This window comes from Cibotium barometz, chromosome 27, assembly GCF_041138505.1.
Source record: "Cibotium barometz isolate CiBa-2024 chromosome 27, ASM4113850v1, whole genome shotgun sequence".
In the NCBI taxonomy this organism is placed as follows: domain Eukaryota; kingdom Viridiplantae; phylum Streptophyta; class Polypodiopsida; order Cyatheales; family Cibotiaceae; genus Cibotium; species Cibotium barometz.
The window spans coordinates 40,597,975-40,620,013 of record NC_141072.1 but is presented as its reverse complement, the minus strand read 5'-3'; the positions used below and the strand labels follow the sequence as shown (position 1 = coordinate 40,620,013).

Genomic DNA, 22,039 nt, shown 5'->3' with positions numbered 1-22,039 from the left:
TCAGCTCAGCCGTCGTAAAATTACATTGGCCTCTTGCTTCTTCTGCATGACATGCACTGAAACAGTTATGCATCTGTTCATGAGTTGTCCAGTGGCCCGTCAGATTTGGTCTTTTGTCTCTCGCGTTTGGGAGGCAGTAGAGAGGTCTACTGTTTCGGCTCATCAGTGGATATTTGGGATTTGTCCTCAAGTCATTGCTTCGGACAGTCACCTTGTGATATTCGATTTCCTTAGATGGACAAGACTTTGGCATATTTGGACTACACGGAATGGGTTCATCTTTGATTCCTTGTCTGGAATACATGGCACATTCTACGTGCAGTTTTCTTCTCTTCTCTCAGCTCAGCTACTACTGAATGCAGATGTTATTTCATTATGGTCTACGGCGGCTCGGCTGGCTCATCTTTGATGCTTTTATCTGGGATGCTTATTTGGCGAGAAGGCTTTCTTATTAGTGTACAGGTTTGCATGGTCATGATCCTTTAGAGGATCTTTTGTGGGGGTTTTTTTGGGGCCATAGGTTCTGTGTGAGCCATGTGGCTGATGTACATTTTTTTACATATAATATAAAACACCATTTCACGAAAAAAAAAAAAAAAGATATATTAACGTCTGCAAAAGGCCAAAATTGGCCTATGAGACAAACAAGTAGTACAATGATGTTCCTCCAGTCATCAAGTACATACGTACGGATGCAACTATGGCAACGACAATAAAAAAAGAATCCCAGAGCACTTCAGGAGGTAAGAAGGATAAAACCTTTGCACCTAAGAAAACACCTGACGAAAAGGCCAAGGAGAGCATTACTGGTGGATATCTCCAACCAAAGAGCAAACGCAGTATAAGGGGGAGAACATATGTTTCTTCTACCACATCGTGGAGCATGGTAAGAAAGATTGTACCAAGTGGCAAGCTGTGCAAGCAGCCAAAGCCTCTGCCTCCACAATAGCCACTGCAACAGCTACATCTACACCCCGCATAGGCCACCAATGCAATCCAACTCTTGCCTGCCTTAAATGTCGTACCCACAATGCTATTTGACAATAAGCAGGAGGGCAAGGTTGAGGAGCAAACGAAATCCCTCATTCGTGCTTATGACACAGCAAAAGGACAACAATTCATTGTTCTCTTTGATATGGGCAGCTCTGAGGATGCCATTTCTCCTCAGTTGGCTAAAAAGATGAGTTGTACTCTTGTACCCCATCATCTGGACGTACACGGTTTCACACCTAGTCTTTGCACACACGTCTCTCATAAGGCTCAACAATTCTCATTGATGGTTCAAAAGGTCACATTTCAGCGAGACTTCATTGTCTCACCTCCTTTGGAGTGTGATATGATTCTCGGCATTCAATGGTTCAAGGAGTATGCATTGGAGGTAGGACACTTTCACAATTGTTGATGGTGTTCTTGAGCCGGTCCTAATTCGCAGGGATAGGAGCATTCCAGGTATTCCCCTAATTTCTCACATCCAGGCCCAACGAGCTATTAGAAAAGGAGCGGAGTGTGCATTGATTTATGTCCGTAGACAACAGTCCGATGTTCAATCAACAACCCCATTAACGCTAAAGTTGGATGGTCTCCTAGCACAGTTTCAGGACATCATGCTACAAGATGATCTTCCACCACAACTCCCACCTAGTTGTCTTGAGGATCATCACATTGAGTTGGTCCCTGAGACAAAACCACCGAGTAAGTTCCCCTATCGCCTTTCTAAGGCACTAGAGAGCGAACTAGAGCATTAGCTTTCCTAGCTACTCCACGCTGGATTAATCCGACCGTCATCCTCACCCTTTGCTGCACCTATCTTGTTTGTGCAGAAGAAAGACAAGTTCACACGATTATGCGTGGACTACACAGCTCTTAACAAGCTCACAATGAAGGATAGGTTCCCAATGCCCAAAATTGAGTATATCCTTAAGCGACTCAATGGTGCAAAGTTCTTTTCAAAGATAGATCTCAAGAGTGGCTATCAAGAGTGGCTATCATCAATGGTGCAAAGTTCTTTTCAAAGATAGATCTCAAGAGTGGCTATCATCAGGTTTGGATCTTTACGGCTGACATTCCAAAAGCAACCTTCAAGACTCAACGTAGCCATTACGAGTTTGTGGTGATGCCATTCGGTCTCACAGACACTCACCAATGCACCTGCGACGTTTAACAATATGATGTCTCGGGTATTTGTGGAGCTCATAGGAAAGTGCGTGTTCATCTTTTTAGATGATATGCTCATTTTTTCTACCCAGTTCAAATTCCAAAAACAACCTTCTGGACTGAACGTGGCCATTACGAGTTTGTGGTGATGCCATTCGATCTCACCAATGCACCTGCGGTGTTTAACAAGTTGATGTCTCGGATATTTGTGAAGCTCATAGGAAAGTGTGAGTTCATCTTTTTAGATGATATACTCATTTTGTCTGCCATTGCAGACCAACATGTGCAAGATGTCGAAAAGGTCTTGCAACTTTTGCGAGACAATGCGCTCTACAGCAATGCAAAAAAGAGCGAATTTGGAGTAGAAGAAACCCATTATCTGGGATACATCATCAGTTCTGACGGGATTAGCCTAGACCTTGAAAAGGTAAGGGCAATTCTTGAATGGACTGTTCCCAAGAATGCGCAAGAGATCCACTCTTTTGTGGGTCTCTCCCAGGCATACAGTACCCATATGGACAAATTTTTCGACCTTGCAGCTCCTCTCACCAATCTGCTCAAGGGCGTGAAGATACGTCATCAAAAAGTGTCTGTCACACGGGCAAAGCACTAGAGGCATTTCATGCAATGAAAAAAGTGGCCTCTGAGTCTCCAGTTCTCAAATTGGCGTCATGGGATGATCCTTTCGAGGTAATCACCGATGCCAGCAGTTTAGCCATAGGAGCTATCCTCCAGCAATAAGGGTGCCCAGTGGCTTATTACAGTCGGAAATTATATGATGTAGAAAAGAATTATTATGCGTATGACAAGGAGTTATTGGGGGTGATGACAACACTTAAACATTGGAAACACTTCCTTCATGGGAGAGAGTTTACCGTTAAGACAGATCACCATGCACTGAAATGGTTCCAGACCATGCCTAGTGCCCAATGGAGGGACAGACAAGCCAGATGGAGTCAGATCTTCCAACAATTTGGAGGTATGATTGAATACATCCCTGGCTCAAATAACCCTGTTGCCGATGCTCTCAGTTGAAAAGGCACAATTCAAAATTTGCAAGAGTCCACTATGCTTGAAATACAGGGAAAAGATCTCGACAATATAAAGGCACAATACCTAGAATTCCGGACTCAATTTAGAATGGCCCTACAGTCAAAACCGGGTCACTACACCATCCATGATGGCTGGTTATTTTACAAGAACCGGCTATGCATTCTCAAGGAAAAGCGACAGGCACCTCTCCATGATGCTCATGATGCTCTCGTTGGAGGGCATCGTAGTATCAACAGTATACACTGGAGAAACTTGAGCGATCATTTTATTGGCCAAAGATGAGATGATTGGCCAAAGATGAGATGGGATGTCTATCAGTATGTCCAAGCATGTCAAATATTGTTGGGTCGGGGAGGATACCTGCAGCACAACCCTAATGCACACACACCGAGATAGAAACACAGGAGAGTGTGTGAGGTGCTGGAAAATGTATACTTGATAATAATAAGATGTGCAAGTATAAGTACAATATAACCTAGGACTAAGTACCCAACACATAAGTGTATTCACACGGGGAAAAAACCTATGTCCAACCATACGGAAAAAATGCCCGTGAGTAGGTCTGTTCACACTAGAACTTCCCGGAGGACCAGATGGTCAACAAACCCCCCTTAAGTGAACAATGTGAACGGAAACAAGGCGTAGCAGACTACCCTGGTAGCGGCTGTAAGCTCAAAGCTTTGCGGAAAGCTTCAAACTTTTCCCTCGAAAGAGGCTTCGTAAACCCATCCACTACATTGGCATGTGTAGGCACATAAGCCAAGTCAATCTCTCTTGCATGGAGCCTTTCCCTAACATAATGATAGTGAACCACAATATGCTTTGTGCGGGCATGAAAAACTGGGTTTCGTGCAACTACCAAAGCACGACTGTCAGTATAAATGGTGGTAGGAGACTGCTGTCCAACACCAAGATCGGCTAATAGGCGTCATAGCCAAACACATTCCACAGTAGCTGTAAATGCTTCCCTATATTCAGCTTCACAGCTAGAAGTGGCCATTGTAGGCTGCTTCTTACTGAGCCATGAAATGCATGAGTCACCAAGAAGAAAACAGTTACCACTGATTGACACCCTTATGTCATAGCATCCTGCCCAATCAATGTCTGTGTATGCCTGCAAGCATAATGTAAAGGACATGCCATAGAATAAGGCAAAGTTTGATGTGCCTTTAAGATATCTGAAAACACGTTTACATGCTTGCCAATGCATAACGCTTGGACAATGCATGAACCTGCTCAACTGGGAACAGCATACTAAATATCCAAACGAATAGAGCATAAGTAAATGAGGCATCCCACAGCCTGTTGATAGGTGGCAACATCAAATGGCTCTCCAGCATGCTCAAGTGACAGCTTTTAAAACCTGGTTCCATAGGAGTGGAAACAGACTTACAATCTAACATTTGAAACCGCTCAAGGAGCTGCTCAGCATCTCTCTTTTTAGATAGCATAATACCCCCCTCAACTGACACAAACTGTATGCCCAAGTAGTAATGCAAATGCCCCATATCTATGACATCAAATGCATGCTGTAAATCAGCTTTGAAAGCTGAAATATCACCCTCTTCAGGGCCAATAATGAGCATGTCATCAACATAAAGAATGAGGACGAGTACATTGTCCCCAGTGTGGTGGACATAACCTGTACTCTCAGCTGAACTGTTCTGAAATCCTTTGGCAGTCAAGTATGCATGAATCTTTTAGTACCAAGCACAAGAAGCCTGCTTCAAGCCATATAGTGCTTTATGTAAGCGGCATATCGTGTGTGCTACACCCTTTTGAACAAAGCCAGGAGGCTGAAATACAAACACTTCCTCCTGTAAATCACCATTCAAGAAGGAGGTTTTGACATCCAATTGATGTACATGCCATCCTCTTTGTGCAGCCAATGCTATAATTGTACATATGGTGGTCATACGTGAAGTGGGAGCAAAAGTTTCCTCGTAGTCAATGCCCTCATGCTGGGCATACCCTTTGGCAACCAATCTAGCCTTATGGCGATCAACAGAACCATCAGGCTTACGCTTCAGCTTGAAGACCCATTTTGTGCCAATGGCACGCTTGCCACGAGGCAAGTCACATAACTCCCATGTACCATTCCTATCAATGGAGTCTAACTTTGAGTACATGGCTCCACCAACCCAATTGTCATCCTCCAATGCATCAACATGAGAAAGAGGCTCCTCATTACACGTGGTGGCAACAAAAGCTGCATGTACTAAATGTGCATGGCGAGAGGCAGCACATGTACGACCTGGCATAAAAGAAGACTGTTTGCTATCACGCAAAGTCTCAACCAGCCATCTAGGAATAGTCTTTGACTTCCTAGTATCTCCATCTTCCTCTGCCAATACATCTCCCAACATATCCTAATCAATTTGAGGCATTTCAAGATCAATTTGGGGCAAATTTGGCTGCTGATTTTCAACAAGTATAGGTGGTTGTAAATGAGCCTGTATGGGCTCCACATTATCCACACATTTGAATTGAATAAAGGCAACAATGTATCAAACACATCCTCGGGCCCAATTGATGGCTGTTCTGTGCATGAAAGAAGGGGCTGAGATGCATACTCATCAAAAATAACATCCCTAGATACAATGATCTTGCCCGTATGAGGCACATAGAGTCGGTATCCCTTGCTCTCACTGCTATAGCCAACAAAAATGCATTTGACTGCCTTTGCATCAAGTTTATGTTTTGTTGTTTGGGCACATGCACAGATGCCAAACACCCAAAGACTCTCATATGAGTCACCACTGGCTTCTTGGACTCATAGGTAGTCATAGATTTCAAGGCTTTGATGGGGCAACGGTTAAGCACTTAATTTGCACACATAACCGCTTCAAGCCAAAACTTACTAGGCAGATCCTTGCTCTTGAGCATGCAACGTGCCATCTCCATAAGTGTACGATTACGTCTCTCTGCAACTCCATTTTGCTGAGGAGTATAGGGGGTAGTACACTGATGGGAAATACCATGCCATTGCATGTAAGATGTGAAAGTTACAATACAAGCCATGAAAAGCAAGACAAGGCAACAAACTCTAACCCTAGAAGGCAAAGCGAAAGAAACATATCTGGGTGCATACATATTTGCCACCCAACCATGACAGCCGTGAGCGAGGCTCACAAGTGGTGAGGATGCAGAGGTTGCATTGCAGGTTTGGGCTTCCACTGGAGGAACCCATGGTCATCCAGAGGCACTTTGTTCGTGAACAGATCGTTGCTGATGACATCTTGCTAGAGTTCTGTTCGACGGAGGACAGTACGGTGGACCTCTTCACGAAGTCGCTCTCTCAGGATTTGCTCAGGCGGCACCCCAGCTCCCAGTGGCTGGTTTCACAGCCAGGAGCTGAGAGGGGGTGTTAGAAGTCATCTCCTGTCTAGATTTATACACCAGGGCCTTTGTTGTGGGTGTGTCCGCCCTTATCAGGTGTTTTATCATTTTTCCTCACTCCCCGTATTTTTCCCATATTTTTTCCCATTTTTCTGTGGCTTGGGAGGCAGCCCATGTGCTAGCCGACTGCTGAACTGGTCCACGACTACATCTGGGAGGTGGCCGACTGCTGATGATCTGGCCGACTGGAGTTGTGTGCTGGTCGTGGAGTTCTCAGGGCCAGTCGGCTGTCTACAGCAGGCCGACTGCTGATGTGGGGGCATATAAATAGGCCCCCAGCCCCCATACCACACTTGTATCATACTCGAGATCTTTGTGTATATCAGAGCAAAGTTACAAGCCTATATCTCTCTCTCTCTTGTGCTGTATTTTTCTGCATGTTTTTTGCTCTTGTGTTCCCAGATCTGGTCATCATCTCCGCTGCGTATTCTGACATTTCAATCATAAGAGAAGGTATTAGAAGACTCTCTATTGTCATATATCAAGTTCTGAAACTCTTATTAACGAGCAAAGACAACGATAAATGACAAATTTCTAAAAGGTATATATATATTTTGTTTTTCAATTATATATCATTCTTAGGGGTTGAGGTATGGCCCCGGCTTCTCTATTAATTGTTAATAGTGATCTATTTGATTGATTTACTAGTTAAAGTTTGTATTCTTTTAAACAACAACATATGCCTTAATAAAGAATGTCTTATCGCAATCTCAAGTTGAAATGCTAAAATCTTTGTGAAAAGGATTGTTTTCTTAAGAAGGTAACATGGATTCTAGTCATATGGTTTAGTTGAGATAATGGATTGTTATCTTGGTTAAATTAAGGTACAGGTACAACTTCTCCCTGCCTTGACGCTGCCCCGTTCTTGTGCTTGTGTAGCCGGACGGCGGAGTCGTTAGTAAGACCCGGAGTCCACCCATGGTATCCCTCATACCATTGGGAGAATGAGGTTCGCCGATTGAGGCGAGCAATTGTGATGCTGCCTAGTTCTGAGGGCCTGTTGGGTGTTGGACTCACACACTCACACACACAAACCTGCACATTAGGATTAGGTGCAGGGTAGAATAGCTCACACACAGAAATGAGAGAGAGAGAGGGAGGGAGAGCCAAAAGTGTGGTATCCACAAAATGCAAGTCAACCCTTGCATGTGTGCCACATCCATATAATATAGAAGTACAAAATATTATATGTTAGAGTGTCCTTTCACACTTGATGTCCAAGGGAAAAAACCACATGGGAAAAGGTGCCCTTGGTTAAGCCCTGTTCACACATAGCATTACCATAAGTGAGCATATGCCTACAAATCCCCCCTGTAGTGGAAGTGTCAACCTGTACAAGGTAGCAGATCACTCTCTGTATGAGAGTAAGCCCAAAGCTTTGCGGAAAGCTTCAAACTTTTCTCGAGATAAAGCCTTTGTGAATAGATCTGCAACATTATCCTGTGTAGGGCAATAAGATAAACTGATCTCCCCTGCATGTAGTCTCTCTCTGACAGTGTGATAATGAATCTCAATGTGCTTGGTACGTGCATGAAATACTGGATTTCGTGCCACGGCCATAGCACTCTGGCTATCAGTGAGAATGGTGGTGGGTGTCTGCTGACACTCACGAAGATCAGCCACCAATAGTCTCCTCAACCATACACAATCTACTGTAGCTGTGAAAACTGCCCTGTACTCAGCCTCACAAGTAGATGTAGCAACAGTGGGTTGCTTTTTACTGAACCAAGATATGCATGAACTGCCAAGAAAAAAACAATTCCCACTGGTGGATTGCCTGGTATCATAATCACCAGCCCAATCTGAATCACTGAATGCATAAAGCTGCAAGCTGTCCCCCCTGGGATAGAACAAACCAAGATCCAGGGTACCCTTAAGATAACGAAAAATACGTTTGACTGCTTGCCAATGCTTTGTGCCTGGGCTGTGCATGAATTTGCTCAACAAAGACACCCCAAAAGATATGTCTGGCCTTGTGTTACACAAGTAAATGAGGCATCCCACTGCCTGGCTGTAAATGCCGGCCTCAAAAGGTTCTCCAATATCATGTATAGTAAGCCGTACACCTGGTTCTACCGGAGTAGAAATGGGCTTACATTCATCCATGTGAAACCTTTTTAGCAAACTTTTTATATACTTAGTTTGCTGCATAACAATGCCATCATCTGTATGCATAAACTGTATGCCGAGATAGTAGTGTAAAGGCCCCAAATCTGACATATCAAATTCAGCTTTCAAATCAGCTTTGAAATCTGAAATTTGTGCTTTGCTAGTACTTGTAATGAGCATGTCATCTACATACAAGATGACTATGAGAATATCGGCATCGGTTTTCTTCACATACAATGTGCTTTCAGCTGGACTATTCTCATAACCTTGGCTGGTTAGATGAGCATGTATCTTATCATACCAAGCTCTTGGAGCTTGCTTTAACCCATACAATGCTTTGTGTAACCTACATACTTTATGTTCCTCACCAGGAACTACAAAACCAATGGGCTGATTCACATATACTTCCTCCTGTAAATCCCCATTTAAGAATGCAGTTTTGATGTCCAATTGATGCACTATCCATCCTTTATGTGCAGCCAATGCAATCACTGATCTTATTGTGGTCATTCTGGAAGTAGGAGCAAAAGTCTCTTCATAATCTATTCCCTTTTTCTGGGAGTAGCCTTTAGCCACAAGTCTTGCTTGTACCTCTCAATAGTACCATCAGACTTTCTTTTGACTTTGTACACCCACTTTGTTCCAATAACATGCTTGCCTTTAGGCAATTCCACAAGATCCCATGTATTGTTCTTCATGATAGAAGAAATTTCAGCTTGCATAGCTTGCAACCAATGCTCATTCTCATGTGCTTCTTCATAAGAAGAAGGCTCTTCTGAATCAAAGAGACCACCCATTGCTAATGCAGACTCTCCACGATGTATATTCAAAGCATGGCTGGAACTAGCCCTTGTTCTACCTGTGAGTGGAGCTGCAAGTTTGCTTTCTTGCAAAGTTTTCAGCAACCATCTTGGCACTGACTTGGCCGTGTCTATGGCTGTTTGCTCTTCCCTGACAAGATCTTCCACTTCTTCCACAGAAGGAGGCTGAATGGCTGGCTGTTCCACATGTTCTACATGAGGATTTTCTTGTGTAGGCGCTGGGGCTGATCTGAATCTCCCCTAATTGCAATGGGTAAAAGTCCATCAAACATGTCCTGTATGGCTGTATCATTGCTTTTATACAAGCTGTACAGGGCTGTTCTGAATTTTCAGCAAATACCACATCTCTACTGACAAAAATCCTTCATGTAGTTGGATTATAAAGACGGTATCCTTTGCTTTCATTGCTGTAGCCCACAAAAATGCATTTAATTGCTTTGTCATCTAGCTTTGTTCGGAGTTGTACTGGCACATGTGCATATGCCAAACACCCAAATGTACGCATATAATCCACTGTTGGCTTTCGGCTATACCAAGCCTCAAATGATGTTATGGTTCTCAAAGCTTTTGTTGGACACCTGTTGGACACCTGTTCAACACATGAGTTGCACACATTATAGCTTCCATCCAAAATTTGTGAGGCAACTTTTGTGCTTTCACCATGCATCTTGCCATCTCCATGAGAGATCTATTTTTCCTTTCAGCTACACCATTCTGCTGCGGTGTATAAGGCACAGTACATTGGTGTTTGATGCCCTTTTGAAGCATATAATCCATGAATGCATTTGACATGTATTCTCCACCTCTATCTGAGCGGAGTGTTTAGATTTTACATCCACACATATTTTCAGCCATAGCTACAAAGTGTCGAAAGCATGTAAACACATCTGCTTTCGCTTTCAAGGGGTAAGCCCAAGCAAACCTGGAGTAGTCATCAATGAATGTGACGAAGTAAAGATGCCCCCCTATGGATGGTGTCTGCATTGGACCACATACATCACTGTGTATGAGCTGTAATTTACTTTCAGCTCTAACAGCTCCATCTTTGGGGAATGGTTTTCGTTGCATCTTTCCCAAAATACAACCCTCACATACATGTCTTGGTGGAGACTCAAGAGGCGGCATATTATCAACCATATGATGCTTCTGCAAAAGCATCAAACTCTGAAAATTTACATGCCCAAAACGAGCATGCCATAGCTCTGCATCATGCATAGCAGGAGTGTGGGCAGCCACTGTATTTGCATCATAAGTACGCTTGTCATAGCTGTCCAGCTTATACAAGCCTTTGTATCGTGTTCCAGAAGTGACTATTTCATAACCCTTTGATGGGTCTTTTACCAAACACTTTCCGTCTTCAAATTCAACCTTTAAACCTTGGTCGTTTATCGCTGAGACGGAGAGCAGATTTTTCTTTATCCCTGGAACATACAATACATTTTTCATACAAATATTGGCACCATTGGCTGCAATAAGTATGACATTGCCAATTCCCTTTACTGGATATGTGGTATGATCTGCACATGATACAGTGCGGCCATTTGAAGCATAAACCAAGTGCTGAAATACATCTTTGCATGAAGTGATGTGGCTCGAAGCACCACTATCAAAATACCATGATGCATTATGTCTGGCAGATGCAATGCAAGACATATCAGTGTCTGAAGCACTTGGTGTGCCACTAGTGCATGTGACCAAAAAAGTGTACTCTTCCTGGATTACATTAGCTGATTGCTGTGCTTTGTCATCGCCTGCTTCTTTCCTTTTCTCTTTTGCAATCCGCTTCCTACATTCACTGATGTAGTGTCCAGGCTTATGGCAGTAGTGACATTTGCCCTTCTTTTTGGGCTTGTTTGCATCCCCTTTGTCGGACTTTTCACCACCAGAAGAGGGCTGTCCATGACTAGCCTTGCTAGACTATTGTCCCCCATGCTTAAAGCTCTTTGCTTTACCCTTATGCTCGGCTGTAAATGCCTTGTCTCCACCACGGTTGCTCGATAAGTTTGCTCTTGTTTGCTCTTCCTGCAAGAGTAAACCCACGAGCTCTTCAAAAGTGACGGGATCACCACCTCCTCTCATTGAGAGGTTGAGAGAGGTGTGAAAGCCCAAGTAGGAATGCAGTAAAGAATGAAGAGTGTTGGTGACCATCTGTCTGTCTAGATAACCTCATCAATGTTGAGCAATTGTTCCTGCAAATCTTTCACTTTGGTGAGATGGATCTGCCATGGAGTCACCCTCATCCATACAAAGAAGATCCAATTGCCTCTTCAAGTAGGTAACTCTTGCCTCGTTGCGTACCTGATACATTGCTTCCAATGTGTCCCATGCAAGCTTCGATGTCTTGCAAGAACGAATGTGCGGAATAATAGTCCTTTTCACTGAAAGGGCTATCAATGACATGGCCTGTGCATCTCTAGAGTCCCATCTCTTCTGCTCTTGTGTGGGAGCAGGTTCTACATCAGGAGCTCTTTGAGCACCTCTCCTTTGAGGCGTGGCTGGCTGTATGGTAAGTGGGCGTGTGTCATCACCACACACGATGCCCCAAAGCCCTTTGGCTACCAGCAAATTACGGATCATGAAACTCCAGAGGGAGTAGTTAGATCCATCCAGCTTGTCCTCCTGGGTGAGCACACCAAATACATCTGTAGCATTCTGTGCCATGTCAACAAAATATAACTGCAAGCAAACCAAGCACCAATGTGCACTACCAGGCAACCAAATGTCCTGTGCAAATGTATGCCTGCAAACCAAAGCAAGTGTAAACCTGCACCAAATTGTCCAATTACACACAATGTGTATACATACGCGACAAATCCCAGCTATAATGCCCAATTACATGCTCCAATCTGAAAATCCCCAATTTTTATGCACTCCAATTGCTTCAATGTGCATCTAATTGGCCAATTTTCACAAAAGCCCCAAATTTCTGCAACTGAAAGAGGTTCAATTTGCTGATTTTGACCTCGATTTTGAAAACCCCCAAATTGCAAGCAAAGCAACATGCCCAATTTTTTCAATTTGTCCTGCAATTGAGAAATCCCCCAAATCGCCTGAACCCTTCACTACATGCACTGTAGTGTCTGCAAATTTGTATCTAACCTGCACTGCAGAATTTTGCGTAAATTTTGCATATTTCTACCTGTAGTACGGTCAGCTGGGGGCGTTGCTGGCCACGAGAGACACTAGTCGGGCGTTGCTGGCCACGGAGGTACTGGTCGTGTAGAGGCGTTCAAGCAGCAGCAGGTAGGCGCTTTTGTCGACGGGCAGCAGCCAGGCGGAAGTGTGCAGAAGGTGAATGTGGGCGTTAGACGAAGCTGCCGGAGATGCACCGTTGACAGCTGAATAGTTGACGAGGAGAAGTGAACGGAGGCGGAAGGCGCAGGGCGAGCACTGAGGGGCGCAGGCGCAGCGCGAGTAGAGGTCGCAGGTGGGCCGAAACGGGCTGGAGTCGGCAAGCTGGGCACGTGCGGAGCAGCTACGGCGTCCTAAACGGAGCAGCTACGGCGTCCTAAACAGAGAAGCGACGGTGGGGCGGCCTGAACGGACCTGTGACACCGGCGAGTCTGGGCAGCCGCCGTAACGGAACAGTGAGGGTAGCCAGAACAAAACGGCTCGGGGCGGCCGATACAGAGCGCTGACGGAGGCGTGTCTGGGTAGCCGGAACAGCGACGGCGGCTCTGGCGGTCGGAACAGAGCAGCGCCGGAGGGGACACACTGCAGGGCGGAGGCGGGCCTAGGCACACTATCGCCGCCGGCTGGAGAGGGATGTGCCGCCCGTGGGCTCCCTACTAGTGCCGCCGGCTTCTGGTGGCCGGACGGTGGAGCAACGACGACGGAACCGACAGACGGAAGCAGACAGTCCGGCGACGGAAATTCGCAGTCGACGAAAATTCGCAGGCTTTCTTCCAGCAGGAGATTTTCAGGGCTAGCTCCCAGGTCCCAGCTCTGATACCAATTGTTGGGTGTTGGACTCACACACACAAACCTGCACATTAGGGTTAGGTGCAGGGTAGAATAGCTCACACACAAAAATGAGAGAGAGAGAGAGAGAGAGAGAGAGAGGGAGAGCCAAAAGTGTGGTATCCCCAAAATGCAAGTCAACCCTTGCATGTGTGCCACATCCATATAATATAGAAGTACAAAATATTATATGTTAGAGTGTCCTTTCACACTTGATGTCCAAGGGAAAAAACCACATGGAAAAAAGTGCCCTTGGTTAAGCCCTGTTCACACATAGCACTACCATAAGTGAGCATATGCCTACAGGGCCTAGGCTAGTGCGGTGAATTAGCCCACCCTGGTGTGTAGACATCCCTCTGAGGGACAGGAGGATCGAGCGACGGAGCCTGAGAGGACGACAGGCCAGCTTGAGTTCTCGCCAGCAGGCCGACGATGAGGTGTATGGTCCCGTAGGGTTTTGCCCAGCATGTAGAGGCTGGAAGACCAAATTCTAGATCATCGGCAGTATAAAGGAAAAGAATAAGAGAGCCGGTTTGGCTTGTATGAAATTGATTCATGTATAAACTTTTTTTATAAATCTCGTCTTTGGCATTATTGTACTGTGGAAAAAGACTGTTTTAACAAACCTTGTGAAAAGGGCCTTAATTAAGGAACATGTTTATTTATGTCAAACAGTGTGATAGGATTAATTAGAAAACAAATTGACGCGTGAGTAGAATGAAAAGTGGGAGGATGGAATGCCCCGACGGCACCATCCTACGGACGGGTGGACCCGATTAGTCGGGTGGCTTTCCAACAGATTAAGTGAAAGCCCTACGCTAGATAAATAGGTTCTCGGGCAATTCTATTCTAGAAGACTAGGCCAGCGGCTGTGCCTTGCATGGATGAGAAAAAAAGCGTTGTCTCTAGGAATCAAGACTAGTAGTTGCCCAAATTATAATCAATTACCCTATGGGTGATTTGATTTTTAGAAGACCACACTCTTCCTGTGGGATAGGACTAGGTCTTACCTATGAATCGTATCCTTGAATCTCTGCATGGTCAAGGTGTTGATGAGTAGGAAATTTTCTCCAAGATAAGACTTAGTGGACTATCTTAAGTGTTTCCCCTATTTTGGAAGGGGAGAACCTTACAAGTGATATCAGAGCCGATCTTAGTTCCTAGGATTTGTTTTTCAAAGGTTAACTGTTAAGGGACTAAAACAAGTGATTGTTTATCATATGAGGACGAATCTATCATGTCTACTGGCCATAGAAGTGATTTGAATATCCTCACATGTTGAGACAATCATCCTATGAAATTGTGCTTGTATCTTGGGGGTGCACACGCAAGATATTTGTACAATAAATTTGAGAAATAAGATTGGGGATGAAATCTTTTGAGGAAAAACATAGGGTGATCAAATTAAGAAACTAGTGAGAGACTGAATAGAAGGATAGACCGAAACTTTGTTTAGAGAAATTTTCAAGATATATCTCATTAATTTGCATATTCTAAATTATTAAGATTATAACTCCATTAAGATTTGAATAGTTGATGTGTGAATGCCATCCATTGGATGCTTTACACTAGGACTATCATTGGATGCTTTACACTATCATCCAAGATCTTGAACCCATCTCAGACAAACATGGATCTAACTTCGGATGTGTAATTCCCAGAGGATCATGCTTTAGATGTGTTAATCCCAGGATACTAGATGTGTAATTTTTAGAAAACTAATCATCTCAGACGTGTTAATCCTGATAATCTTTGGATGTGTCAATCCCAAGGCACCAGATGTGTAATTCTCAAAAAATAAAGATCTCAGATGTATTAATCCTGAGTGCCTTTAGATGTAGTGCTATGATAAGTATTTGATAGTTTTGAACTTTTCATAGATACAATGAAAGAAGTAAGTTCATCCTTGCTCGTCTAAAAATCATAAGAAATGCCGAATTAGTTGGAAGTACTGTTGTCAATTTAACCACTAGAACCAGAATCAGTTATGGGATGCCATGAAAGTACACCTTCGTGAAAGATTTTGTCCTCCAAGATTTCGAGAGGATAAAATGAATGAATTTTCGGAGCTAACCCAAGAAAGGAAGACCCTAAAAGAATACCACCAAACTTTTATTAAACTTCTCCGATTTGCTCTAGAGATGGATGAGGTAACTCTTCTCCATCGATTCATTTGGAAGCTTAATCTACCATTGAATAACCTCGTCAAGGATGCAAAACCATCCTCTATTTCAGAAGCCATAATTATAGCCAGAGACTATGATAAAGTTTTTTTATATAGAAAGTGTCGAGAAGGACATGAGTCCTTCTATGTTAATCAAGAAGAGGTCCCCTAATTCAAGAGGAACGTCAAGCCCACCCTTGGCTACAAGGAATCATGAGCTAGAGCAAAATTAGGTCAAGAAATAGGGATAGCAAGGTTAAAGATAATCAAATTCAACAAGTATTTCTATGAGTAAATAAAAGAGGATTGGTGCAAGATCCATGTGCATTGTGAAGTAATGTGCATGATAAATAGAGGTATTCTACAAGACAATAATAAGATTATGAAATTGCTATCATAGGTTAGATTGCGTAAAGGATTGATTCCCTTACGTTTTTCCATGACAATTTGTTAAGTACCATATTACATAGGAGTATAGAATAAGGAATTCGTAAGGAAGAATTATGATTTTTTATTTTTTTTTTATTAGGTTCATATCGTATGAGAGGTATATGAATGCATGAACTTAGGATAATAAGGCCAATTAACTTTAGAATAATAAAGACCTTTTGGGGGCACAACAAAACAGGCCAACCACATGAAATAAGAGACTCTTTAGGAACAATGTTTAGATAAAAGAAGATTTCTACCTAGTGGGAACACCACTTTGAATGAGACTGGAGGATTTACTTAGATACTACCCCAGCTCGAGAGATGAGGACATCTCGAATCTTTTAAGTGGGGAAGATTGTAAGGTTCCTCCCAAGCCATGTATGTGTCTCTTTTAATATAGATTTCAAAAAGGAAAGAGAGTGCACTTAGAGAAGAGTGAGACAATAAGACTAGAAACATTAGGAAAGTGTTAGAATAAAAATATTAGCTCCAAAAATTAAATCCTAAAAGAAATAAGAAGACAAGAATAATTCTATTAAGAGATAAGTATCTCCAAAAATAGAAATTCGAATTTAGGTGATAGGAGGTCGTATTTAGAGTACTTTAACATATTAGAGTCCATGCATACTAAAAATGTGAAAAAGCAAAGCATTTCTAAAGATGGCGCGTTTGCGGCTATAAACAGACGTTTTTGCCTATTCTACCCGCGATAGCTTGTAGAACAGATACCTTTCGGTTCTTTTGACTGGTTATACGACCATATTCTGAGTTTTTATCAAAGAGTTATGGCCAAAACAATTTGCTGATTCTGTCAAGGTCTCTACACAGGGAAAACTGTAAGAAGGCAACAAGTAGCCTCAAGGTAATCCCAAAGCTTAAGATGTATATATCCCTTCATTCTTATCTAATCTCTTAGAAGAGAAGGTTAGATTGCTGCGGTCTTTCGGAGGAAGAGACCAAAACTTCATAGCTTTTCTTTTAAAGAAAGAATAGTATGTTGTAGCCTTGCAAGAGAAGGTTATTTTGCCATAGACCTTCGAAAGAGAGAGCATTATCTGCTGCTGCCGGCCTACCTCTACAGCAACCTGGATCTTCATCACATCTGCATTTTTCTCCTACAGCACACCTCGAGACAGCAGCCTTCACTGCATCCATCACATCTGCGTTTCTCTCCTGCAGCACACCTCGGGACAGCAGCCCATTCTCTGCTCATCATTCTCTATTGACTTGAGACAGCAGCCCTCTCTGCTCATCATTCTCCATCGACTTGGGAAAGCAACCCTCTCTGCTCATCGTTCTCCATCGATCGGGACAACAGCCCTCTCTGCTCATCATTCTCCAGCGCCTTGGGCCAGCAGCCCTCTCTGCTCTTCACCACCTACCTCGTGACGGCAACACACCATCTGCCCGGGACAACAGCCCTCTATACTCCTCAGATCTGAGTTTCTCCTGCAGGTCACTCATCTGCAGGTTTGCATTTGTTTACACCACCTCACCTTCGGAGAGCCATCGCCTCACATCGACACGTCCCTTCAACATCCAGCCCTGCACCCCTCCACGTGCTGCAGCACCCTCGTCACCAGAGTCTACACCCCTCACGAACCGCAGCACCCTTGTCACCATCACCAGCCTTTGTCTCTAGATGTTGATTCTCCTCACTCAGATCTAGATTTGGACCACACCGAGGATAGGACTTCTTACTCATTGGAGAGCCCCGTTCGAGGTCTTACATTGGGAGATGACCGGTCTATCTACACCCTCTACACCTTTGGCATCTTGACCTTCTTCTCCGAGCTTATTAGACTTTGCTTCCAGAGGGGGATACATGCCTTCTGCCAGTGTGCTCTTGTGGGACCCAAGCATCCTTTGTGATGCACTCATCTTCTTTCACACTCCCCTTTTGGCCTGAGAGGGGGTGTATGACAAGTTACAACCAGCCCTAATAGGGGTTTTTTATTGGATTTTTTGTCTTCTGCTGCTGGCCAACAGCCCTCTCTGGGCCGACCAGCAGCACAACCACAAATATAAACAACATCTCATAAATCTGGAAATAATACCACATCATACTGGCGGCCTACCTCTGCAACAGCCTAGATCTTCATCACATCTGCGTTTTCTCTTGTAGCACACCTCGGGACAGCAGCCCTCTCTGCATCCATCACATCTGCATTTTTCTCCTGCAGCACACCTCGGGACAGCAGCCCATTCTCTGCTCATCATTCTCCATCGACTTGGGACAACAGCCCTCTCTGCTCATCATTCTCCATCAACTTGGGACAGCAGCCCTCTCTACTCTTCACCACCTACCTCGTGATGGAAGCACACCATCTGCCCGGCCCTCTCTACTCCTCAGATCTTTGTTCTCTTGCAAGCCACTCATCTGCAGGTTTGTGTTTGTCTCCATCACCTCACCTTCAGAGAGCTCCAGCCTTGCACCCCTCCAGGTACCTGCAACACCCTCGTCACCGAAGTCTGCACCCCTCAGGTACCGTAGTACCCTTGTCACCAGAGCCTGCATCACTACACCTTCCGCTGCCCACTACAGACATCTACCACCTTGGAGTGCCTCCGCATCAACCGACGCGAGCCTTCGTCACTAACTGTGTTTCAGCTCCGACCTTGTCTTTGCTTCTTCACCGATCTACTACTCAAAGTCTCCTCACATCTGAGGGCCTCTTGTATAGGATTACATCCACCATCATACATACACTCATTCATCCATTTCATGCTGTGTTGATTTTCTCTGATCTCTCATACATCTGGTCCTTTCGTCCTTTTGCCCTCACAAGGAGATGCAATCACAGAAGGTGATACCAAAGAGGTATCACTGCTCGAGAAAAAAAAATCAAATAAATCTTTCGTACGATAAAATAATTATTTTTTTATTTTTTTTTTAAAACCAAAAAATATCTTCCACACAATAAATTTATATCATACCATAGAATTCATATTTCGTCAAAAACGAATTTTCCTAAAATGTCAAAGTGTGCCCGAAGTATTCGCTCGAATTTTTAAAAATTAATTCAATTCACTCGAATAAAACATTAATTTGAATTCCGAATTCAAATAGATGCAACCTAGCTCATGAAGGCTGTTATGGAATGTAAGCCCAAGAATGATCTTACCATGGCCTATGTAGCCAAACTCCACGAGGAGGCCTGCTCCATGGGCCTGCCTGTCCAAGTCAATATTTGATAAACCATGCATTATGTATGCACATGCGTGATGCACCCATGCCAAACATAAGACTCATGTGATGGAAAACCATGGAACAAGTTAACATATTAATAAGTAAACCGCTTCTGCAAGGTTCACCGGACACTCATTTTGCGTGCATACCTATCATGGGAGATTTCAGTGCCCACAGGCAAAGCCCTACAAGGAAGCGTAGTACAAGAACAAAAGAGCAAATTATGGAACATTAGGCTTTGAACAAGAAAAATCAACAGCAGTTTGGGCAGTGAAAAGTGTTGCAAACAGGCCACAAATGTGCTCAAAAAGTGCCTTCACCCACAGTATGGTTGCCCAAGTGACAAACTCCCAAAATGAGTCCACGTGAATCTTTTCAGGGGGGTCTCTCCGTTAACTGGCATTCCAACATGGTGTTCTGTCATACCATCTGACCCTTCTGTTATGCCAGCTCATTGGCACTGGCATGTGATCTTGTGATGTGGGCCTGTCTTTCTTCATCCAAGCCAAGCTCTATTAGCTGACATCATCGGAAGCATCATCTGGTCTGCCAAATCCCCTTCTGAAATCTGCTACTCCTTGTTGTGATGAACAGTTTGGCCTTCAAAATTGGCAGCGGCCATGTCGACTCAAACACAACAACCATAAACTTAAAATATCCCTCTACCAAAAGAAAAGTTTTAGGGCTGAACAAATGCTTTCTGAACCTTGCTCTGATATCATTGTTGCATGCTCTAAAGGAAGCATTGTGATCTAAGGAAAGTCATAACAGAATAAACAGATAAAAAGGCAATCGCACAACACAAGCAGCCAAAACACCACTTCCCTTGCAGAGTATTTCCTTCACCGACATGAAAATGTTGAATGACTGAAATCTACTAGAAACGCTTTTCTCTTTGTGCTCTCACACGCCAGAAACAGAGCAGATTTACTGTCTTCTCCTCCAAGACTGCAACTGGCTATAACTTGCCTCCGCAATCTGGAGCGTTTGCAGTCTTTTCTGGGGCTGATTTCCCCCATACAGCAGGTTGACCTGTCAGCCTGAGGGACCCTCCAAAGGGGGAAAATCCTCAAATCTGGCCTTTTCACAGGCCCAGCTCCCAGGCAGATCTTGGGGCCTGGGCACCAGGCTAGGGTTGCTCTAGGCCTGCCTAGGACTGCTAAACCCTTGCAAAACCTGCCCAAATCCTGTCCATGCTGATTTTACTCCAAATCTGCTGTCCCAACTTTCACCCTGAGTGACTTGGTCATTATAATGGCTACCCGTAAACCAATCTACTGCAGTCATTATTTACCACCTTATGCCTGTGAGCATTCACAGGTTCATGCTTGAGATTGGATCATTCATACGTATCATTCATGTGTATGATGAAGGCCATGTGTTCTAATAGAATCATTGATGTGTATGCCATCTTCTCTTTTACACCTAGATTTGGCAATATAGCTAACTGGATCAAGCGTATTTAGGTGCAGATAAGGGTAAGGGCATGATACCTTAAGCTGTTGGATGTGGCGGACATTGCTGGAGTGAGCCTGGAAGCTGTAGCTGAGTTTGAGGCTGCGATCCAGCACGTGCACAAGCCCGCCCTCTGCTTGGCCCACAAGCATCTGGCCTCGCCCGCTGGTGCTGCAGGCGATGTCCCCTTGAAGCTCCTCCGCAGCAGAAGTTCCTCCGGTGGCCTTCTCTTCGAAAAACTGGAACTTCCGCCACTGATACATGATTACGAATGCTGATGACGGTGGTGGTGGTGGTGGTGGTGGTCGTCGTCGTCGTCGTTATTTGTGTTGAAGAGCGCATCTGCGTGCTCAGGGATGCCTTGCCTACACACGGCGACGTCCGTCCGGCCTCTCAGGCAGGAGTCCCAATATCTAAATAGTTAGATATTGAATAATTACTAGTAGTGGACCCGCGCGTTGCTGCGGCCGACAGCTAGAGTTCTAGAAAAAATAAACTCAGTTTCTCCAATTTAGGTCATGTTTTAAGTAAACACAATACATTATTTCAAGTGACTTTATATATACATATCTCAAAATAACATCCATGTCTCGTAGATTTATGGCGAAAACAAAAATATCATAGTAATGTAGCATACGAAGATGCAAAAAAGGACCAATATTACATATTCTCAAAATGCACCACAAAATACGTATTCTCAGTCAGTAATGTCAGAATCAACAAATTGAATTCTTCTCTTGTGAGAAGGATCATTCAATTGTCTCCTCATCACAATACGCTCTCTATTGTAAAGCGGTGATCCATCCCGCACATGCTCTACTATCGATGAATGCAAAGGACCTGCACAAACGAAACAATGATAAATCAAATCTGCACATAACGACACATCGATAAATAAAATCTCAAAAAAATCTTATAATAGAAAAACATAATCAAAATTACCTCGTACAATAGAACATTGAGTGGATGGTACATGAGGAGCTCTAGTATAAAACGCATAACGAATACCAATGGCCATGATGGATGTAAGAAACAACCACTCATCGGGTATTGAATACCCCTCAAATGATGCAAAGCATCTGTCCATCTCTCTCCAAAACAAATAGACACCCCACTCCTCATCAGGAACACCAATCCCGTACATCTCGATACCTTCGTCGACAACTCTTACCATAAACGTATCAATGTCATGTAATATCCTAAAATCAAAGCATAACAAATAGGTTATACAATTATTTATATATAGGTTCAAAAAATATTCATACAATGCCTAACAATTACACTTATACTTACCCATCCCTA

General features: G+C 43.8%; 1 protein-coding gene across 1 annotated transcript in view; it reads right to left on the bottom strand.

Moving 5' to 3' along the window:
• VPS11 (vacuolar protein sorting 11) overlaps positions 1 to 21,171 on the bottom strand; it is a 39,474-nt gene extending 18,303 nt beyond the window's left edge. The window contains exon 1 of the mRNA XM_086821540.1: positions 20,776 to 21,171. Within this exon, the coding sequence (XP_086677666.1) occupies positions 20,776 to 21,000 (225 nt within the window). The 5' untranslated portion in view covers positions 21,001 to 21,171. The remainder of the gene's footprint in view (positions 1 to 20,775) is intronic.
• Positions 21,172 to 22,039: the final 868 nt, after the last annotated feature.